The sequence below is a fragment of the Physeter macrocephalus genome, chromosome 10, assembly GCF_002837175.3.
Source record: "Physeter macrocephalus isolate SW-GA chromosome 10, ASM283717v5, whole genome shotgun sequence".
Classification (NCBI taxonomy): Eukaryota; Metazoa; Chordata; class Mammalia; order Artiodactyla; family Physeteridae; genus Physeter; species Physeter macrocephalus.
Window position 1 is genome coordinate 81,057,718 of NC_041223.1, and position 8,041 is coordinate 81,065,758.

General features: G+C 48.1%; 1 protein-coding gene across 1 annotated transcript in view; it reads right to left on the bottom strand.

The window, feature by feature from the left end:
• COL9A1 (collagen type IX alpha 1 chain) overlaps nucleotides 1-7,953 on the bottom strand; it is a 60,910-nt gene extending 52,957 nt beyond the window's left edge. The window contains exons 1-5 of the mRNA XM_055087384.1: nucleotides 7,891-7,953; nucleotides 7,157-7,177; nucleotides 5,748-5,822; nucleotides 5,446-5,481; nucleotides 5,252-5,314 (exon numbers count right to left, since the gene is read on the bottom strand). Of these exons, the coding sequence (XP_054943359.1) occupies nucleotides 5,252-5,314; nucleotides 5,446-5,481; nucleotides 5,748-5,822; nucleotides 7,157-7,177; nucleotides 7,891-7,953 (258 nt within the window). The remainder of the gene's footprint in view (nucleotides 1-5,251; nucleotides 5,315-5,445; nucleotides 5,482-5,747; nucleotides 5,823-7,156; nucleotides 7,178-7,890) is intronic.
• Nucleotides 7,954-8,041: the final 88 nt, after the last annotated feature.

The window sequence follows — 8,041 nt, forward strand, 5'->3', positions numbered from 1 at the left end:
TTTTATCTTTTTAATTTTTTCTTTACTTTTAGATGTTGTCACTTATAATGCAATCTTGAAGGGAACACCTTGCTAAAGACAAATATGTGCATGTGTATCTATAGAGATATACATACATATATGTACATATACATGCATATACATATGCATGTATATACAATGTACATATGCATGCATATACATGTACATATGCATGCATATACAATATAAATACCTTATAAAACCTATACATTACCAAGATTTTGAAAAAGACTAAAATGATATTAATTGAGGGATGGATTCCTTGAAAACATGAAGGCCCTACTTAAAAATAATCACCAAAATCCATATTTAATCTGTCATAGTCTGCATAAGTATCAATAAAAGGTATTCATGTAGCTTATATAGAAAACTATTTCACTGATCACCACTTTCACCTTTCTCTACATCAATTAATTTCCCTCGAAACTCCAAAGAGTGAATCAAAGGAAGTAGAAAAGAATGAGTTGGAAATGTTAATTACTGGAAATTTACCAAAGAATAAAGTTATTAAACACACACGGAAGCGTTTCGGACAGACTGAGATTTTTCAATCTCCCCAGTATAACTGTAACGCTGTAACTTGGGAACAGGTCCCAGCATCTTAGTTGCTGAGCACCTACGGTAATGGAATGTTGGCTTTTGTATTTCAGCAAACAAACCATTCCTGCAGAGGCACTCTGGTAACACACATGGCACATGGGTTTTATAAACCTCAGGGCATGTCTGACGAATGGGACGTCCAATGTCCACTCTATGCATATACCCTCCAAGACCAATCCTGGTCCATTCCCACACACACGGCCAGCTAACCATCTTCACTCAGTGATTGAAATAACTGACAAGGTTGGAGGACAGTAGCTACTGTATATGGTAGAACTTCAGCTCCATAATAGGGAAGCAGAATGGCTGGGTACCCTGGAGGCTGCTTCCAGTCACTTCTTATTTATACTGTCTTCCATAAGACACGATAAACTATGTCTCATCACTAGGAGGCTCTTTGAATTAATGAAAATATATCCTGGTGTCTGATGATCCAGTGAACTCTTTTATGAAACAGCCATGTAGAAAAGCATAAGCTCCACGAGGACAGGACTGCGTCCATTAAATCCTAGCACATTGTCCCGACATGTAACGCACGCTCAGTACACGACTACTGAATAAATTAATTTGGGTTAGCCTGTTGGGTGGAGGGGTTTCACACCTGTCCTTCCACATCATCTTTACTTTTGGTTCAAATCCCAACTCTGGCACTTAATTCCTGTGCAACCATGGGCAAGTTGCTCAACTGTATGTAGCCTCAGTTTCCTGAGGTAAAATAGGTATCATGTTAAGATCTACCTCATATGGTAATTTTGAACATTCATTGGGATATTACACACAGAGTGTTTACAACAGTGCCTGGCAGATTGGACAGACTGTTCTTATTATCATCATTATTGTGTGGTCAGACTACACTAGATGCTAATGAAGAGTTCACATGAAGTGATGTTTCCTGCCCTCTGGGAGCTTAAAACCTCATTCAGAAGGGGTTCTGCAAATAAACAAGCAAAAAAATCTAGGTATTAACCACGGACACTGTGCTTCACAGGCCCCCTCACATTTTTTTGGCTGCCTGACTATTTCCACTTACACTGACCTTTCCGAGTAGTTTCTTTATTACTCACTATCCTAAAGTCACATCTATCAGGGATGATAGTTTGTATACATTCAGAGGATGTTCTAACCTCTTTCCTGTAAAAAGTAGCATGGCTTAACTATAATTCCTGTACTTCATTCTAATTCCTCTTCTCTGTATCTGAGATGGACGCTATACGCATGGAAAAAAAAAATACTACTCCTCAGAGCTCACGAAGCATGCCACAGCAAAAGTGCCTATAAGAATATAAGTTATGAATGATAACAGCACAGTTGTCCTTTGGGAGCAGAGCTTACAACCAAGCTCTGACCTCTTTAATTGTACATGGCTATAAGGGAAAAGAATCAACTTACTAAAGTCTTAGCAGGAAAGGAGGGATTTTATATGTATGCACATAAATCTCCTACAATTTACATTTACAGATGCACGCATACAACTCCAACTTGCAATCATTCTTATTTGTCAAAGAAATGACTAGAGGAAAATACTGCCCAGCGGCAGAAAGAATTGCTTTCATAGGAATGCTTACGAAGATAAAGTTCTATATGGGATGATGTTAAAGCCAACCGTGTTCTGAAATTTCCTGCTGCTGCCTGGCAGAGCACACCAGCCATCAACAGTGATTTCCTTCCAACATTGCAACCACTCAGCTCAAGAGACCCAACACATAATCCTACAAGACTAGCTGCCATGACTCGTTTACCTTTTCTGTCAAAAATCCACTTGATTCAGGATAATTACCTTTAAGCCATGTTCCTTTCAGTTCCTTCCAAACACCACCTGCTTAACCATTTGTTAACATTACCAAAAAATACAGCTTTGCAATGAACCAAGGTTGGAGGGTTCAGGTCCCACCACTACACTTAGGTTCACCTACCAAGAAAGATAACTTACGCCTTCCCACTTACTTAGCTCTCAAGCCCAGAGACAAACAGCAAACTCTGATCCAGTTTCTGGTATTTCATTAGTCTCAAGGTCTATTCTCAATTTAGGGTAAAAGGTCTGTTTAAAATGTCAAATGTGTCAGAGAGTGGAATAAAAAAACTTTTCAGGTCAGGATCTTGTAAGTTGCACGTGGCTCCATTTCAAAATTTGGTGAATATGAAATTTATACCAATATTTACAAGTAATTATAAAATATCCATTAAAATATTTTTACTATCCATTGAATTTTTAATATCATATTTCTTGGTTGGTAATTCAGATAACAAAAATTCGCTGTCATTCTTTTTCTCCCTATTTTCTCCAAATATTCATCTATTTAAGAACCTCATTCATATCTGCATGAGGCAAAGCTACCTGGAAAGAAAGTGACTCTAAAAATCAAGAAATCTGGTTTGTTTCACCGTCTTAGCCACTGAATAACTCTGGGCCCCTGGGGAAACTACTTGTCCTCATAATTATTCAGTGTCCTTATCTGAGAAGAATAATATTAGCCAAACCTACTTTCCAGCTTATTGTAAAGTTAAAGGAAATCATGTTTGTGACTGCATTTGAAAAAAAAGTTCTACTCAAATGCAAATTAGTATAGTTAATTTTTTGCTCAGTTCTAAAAATGCCCAAAATACTGGCACATACACGAATTTCTTACTTTATCTCTCCTTCCTTTCTCTTTTTCTTTTTCTCTTGCTTTCCTTTGCAATCCCAGAAGATTGATTCAATGCCCTCATCAGTTTCTCCCTGAGGACCTTCCAGGGTCAAAGTTCTATGATATAAGAAACCTTACTATTTTACACTTTTTAACTTTGGAAATCTGCACTGTGGTACTGCAACTATAGACAAAGAAAAAAAAAACTATTTGTAAGTGTTATTTACATTGTACTTCTGAAGATTTTGAAGACCTTTCATTTATTTATCCCAAGTTTCTGTTTTAAGTGTGGAAATTACTTTATAAAGCAAAACCAGGCATTGTCTTTATCCTTCTTTATAGGTAAAGGACAATATGTTGCGCCTGCTACAGAAGCACCATGAAATTGGGACACAGATAATTCTAGTCCTCTGTCTGAAATTATGGCAACTCAATAGTGAGACAAGACTTCAGGCCATTAGTTTATGCTTCAACCACCACAAAAATCAATAATAATGAGTCATTTAATCATCAATTTTCTTTTCACATAAAACAAGGTCCACGTTTCAAAGGAATGCAGAAATAAATCCAACCTATATTGGGCTACTGGTTTACTTAGTGGCCTTGTATTTATCGAAATTTTTTGTTATAATGTGTCATAAGTAATTCACGGAGTTTCAGAGAAAAGCTTGATAGCCAACAAGTTATATAATTTCGGTTTGTATTATACTAATATTAGGCTGATATTCACTTCGTATTATACAAATATTAGTCCCTGGGAACCTCATGCACTGCCACTTTGCATACCTAGAAAGTTCAAACTAGGGCCTTTGAAGCATAAAACAAAGTCAATATCTCCTAAGGCAATGAATAGCATAGACAAATATTTTCATTATGTTAATCTTGATAAAGAAAGCACATCTTAATAACCACTAACATCTAGCTGTGTGGTTTTTCTTTTTCTCAAAATGAAGGCTCTGTCTTCAGCTCCAGTCAAGACTTCTCGGAATCTATAATCATAGGTTTTCGGGTGCTTTTTTTGATTTAGAAAAGTCCTTAGTTCAGGGAAACCACATGAAATGGTAACTTGAAGGATAACTTGAGGGACCCAGCCTTGTCTGTTCTCTGAGAGCAGGTGCCGGATCTTACTTCACTTCATATCCGGCGGCAAAGTCAAGGAGTGGCCTGAAGTGAGACCTCAATAAGTATTAGTCTAGTGTACGGACAGAGAAGCCGAGAGGCCTGAAGTCCTTTTACTCTGAAGAAATGTTACTTAGTGTTAGGTTTATCACACAGCTCAGCATCTGAGCGTCCCTCCGATGTGGGGGAGGCAGGTGTGCTGGTGGGTAGGTTGGGGAGAGGCTGCTGCTTCCTGGTCTTCAAGCAACCCTAGTCAGCTTATTTCTGTCATTGATGTCAGCCAAGAAAACACCCGTGGAAAGACAGTAGACTAGTTTTGAATTTCCTGTGCCACCTGTACTGACCAGTTCCCTGCCCCAGCCCTGCTCCCACCCCTCCCCCGTCACTTCAGACCCTCCCCCCAAGAGCATCTTTCTCTTCTCTTTTCCTTGGGATTTAGGAAGAGAACCCCAAGAACCTTCCCCTGCAGGTTCCTTTTCTAAATGCATGTAGGGGGTGCCGGAAAGCAAGGGCAGAGACGGCTTGCTGGGAAGCCCCTGCAGAGGCCAGTCTGATCCCTCCTCCCCAGCACCGGGTGAGCAGGGGAGTGGACGGTTAGAGGCAGGAACCGGTACCCACCTATGTTTTCCGAGAGCAGGAAATGCCAGCGCTGCGTGCTCTCCCCAGGGAGCTGCGCGGAGCCTCCTCCCTCGCAGACCCACGCGCAGAAACGGCCACGTTCGTGCCAAGCCCGCGCGCAAGGCCAAGTTCAGGGACACAGCCCTGCTGCAGCTGGGACCCCGGTCACCCCCCTCCCTGAAGCCTGCGCCTCTCTACACGCACACACGCACGCACGCACGCACACACGCCGTGGGCCCGGCTGCGCGCTCCCAGTTCCCACTACTCACGTCTGCGCCCGGTGTGCCAGGCTTGCCCGGAGCTCCCGGCTTTCCCGGCTCTCCCGGGGGGCCCTGGGCAGGGAGGGCGCGAGGCAGGGAGAGAAAAAAGGAGAGAAAAGGGGGCAAAGTTGAGACTCTTCTGACGCACGTGGCTGCAGACCACGTCGGAAGGAAGTGGAGGGCCAAGGCGCTGATCCACTTACCGGGGGGCCCGGTGGACCCTTCGGACCTCGGTCACCCTGGAGGACAGGAGGAAAGGGAGAGCAGTCCGTGAGAGGGGGGCGCTGGGCACCCCTCCGGGAGAATCCCTCACAAATCGGGGACCGGGACGGGCCAAACGGTGCTGGTCCATGACCAACCGGGGCCACAGGACAAGTGACCTCCCCCCTCCGAAATTCCCAGGCTTCCAGGCTCACCCACGTCACATCCCGCCTTTGGGGGGGGGGGTGTGCTTCGGACGCTCTCAAAGAACCCACCCGAGCCGCTGGGGGAAGGTGACACTTACGTCGATGCCGTCGATGCCCGGGACTCCAGGGGGGCCCGGCGGCCCCGGAGGACCCTGCTCACCCGGGGGGCCCCTCTGAAAAGAGAGCGCACACGGGTTAGTGGAGCACGTGGGGCAACGACGCGAAACTGGGCACCAGGGCCCGAGGCCCCCGGCGCGGCCCGGTAAAGACACTGCCCTGCAGAGGCCGGGGTTTGAACCCAACATAACACGCGGGGATCGAACTCCCAGGGGAACTTCTTCCCCTCCTCAAGGTCCTCAATGAGGCTGACAGTGAGGTTAGAGCACAATCCAGGCCCCCAGGGTGGAGTCCTCACGTCTACAGAGCATTCAACCGAAGGGGGCTTGTGAGGAACAGGGGGCCTCTTCCTCAAGGGATTCGATCTTGAAGATGGTGATCACTAAATACCTCGATTTAATCAGTGATTGCGGGTCAGCGTTTTGGCCAAAGTGGAACAGGTAGGAGCGGAGGCGCTCCAGCCCAGATCAGCTACAGTGTCATTCTGTAGACCTTCCTGTGTTGAGGAGAAAGCTGGGGGAATCCTCTCAGGGAAAGACAAGGGAGGATGGGGCGGAGCAGCGGTGGAACCCAGCGAGCGCCTGGCCTCCTTTCAGATCCGCCTGCAGCGATTCTCTTGCAGGAGGTCTGGGCACCTCGCTTCAAAAACACCCCAAATTTCAGGCTGACCCTAGGGTGTGACCCCTTTTATTGGCTGCAAACAGCTCAGCTTTGATGGTGTTAGAGGGAAGGCTGGCCTCTGCAATAGTTTGCACACGTTGCTTAGGGAATGTGAGATTTCTCTCTCTCTCTCTCTCTCTCTCTCTCTCTCTCTCTCTCTCTCTTCTAAATTTAAAAAAAGAAAGAAAGAAAAAAGCTTCTTTCATCAAGGAAAACTTGGTTTTTCTAAACTCCGGGGACCAGACAGGTTACAATAGGGTCTTTGTAAGTGAAACCTCAAACGGCGCTGGCTGCCCTGCCCCCGCCGGGTCCTGTCCTGGGCGGAGGGAGGAGACGCCGAGCCTTCGGGAAGCTGCCGAAATTTCGAGGCCAGTCCGGGCCGTGGGTCCACCCCGACCGGCGGGCACAGCGGGCGGGATGCAAAGTTTGCTGGAACCCCGCCTACTCCCGCAGGGCTGCCCTGGACCGCGCCAGGAGGGGAAGGGGAGAGGAGGGGGAGGGGAGGGGGAGGAGCAGTCAGGCTGAAAATTAAACCCCGGCCTCCAGCCTCCGCCTGAGCCTGCAGTATGGGGGCCCGGTGGGCGAGGGGGCGCCCTTTCCGGGACCGTAGGGGTCACCTAGGGCCCCCGCCTCCCACCGTGCTCGCCGCAGGATGCGCGGGGCCCGGCAGCCCACGGGATGCTCGGCACCTTCCCCGCGGCTCCCCCGACGGCTGCGCCCCCTGGCTTACCAGGTCGGTGGTCTGGCTGGGCTGGAGAAGAAAAGATGGGGAGACAGTGGGAAGGCGTCCCCCTAAACCCGCGCGCAACTTACTTGAGCCGCGCACAGGCAGAACCCCGACAGCAGCAGTCCCAGCCCGAGGGCCCCGCGGTCCCGCGCCGTCCAGGCCATCCCCGCCGCCCGCCGCTACTCCCCGGGCCCGCCCTCCACGCGCGCACAGTGGCGCTTGTCCCCACAAAGAGCGCCCCCAGACAGAGAGGCGTAAGTTCCTCCTGTTTGTGAGTGGCCCCGGAGAGGGTCCTGGGGATTGGAGGAGAGCTTGTGGGGCCGGGAGGACGGATAGAATGACAACAGTCCCTTTTAACTCCTTCCCCGCGGCCGCTCAGGCCGGTTCTGCCCGCGCCCCTCCCGCCCCAGGGCAGCATCCTGCTGTCCTAGGAGCCAACGCCAGGGCCTGCGTGCCACTGAGGGCTGCGACCGGTAGTGTTCTTGCGGAGATGTGCGCGAGGGGAGGAGGGAAGGTCGTAAGCCACCCAAGGTAGAAACAGGCACCCCCGCCCCAAGGTGGTTTCTACCCGCCCAGCTGTGGGTGGGACCGGTGCTTCCTTACTGTCTATCTGGTCTGTGCTGCAAAGCGTGGATTCTTTAGAGAAAGAGAGTGGGGAGGGGGGGATTTTGAGGAGGTGGCGAGAGCTACGCTGGGTGGAAGTGGTCTTTGCAGGTGGTCCAGGGACTCACTGTTACCCTGGTTGGCAGCTCGTGGCAAGTTTCTCTCCTGGGTCGCAGTGGGTCACAATGGATCAGCATCCACTGAAGTTCAAACTGGGGAAAGACAGCAGCCAGTCAGTTCAGTTCTTTTTTTTTTTTTTTTTTTTTTTTGCGGTACGCGGGCCTC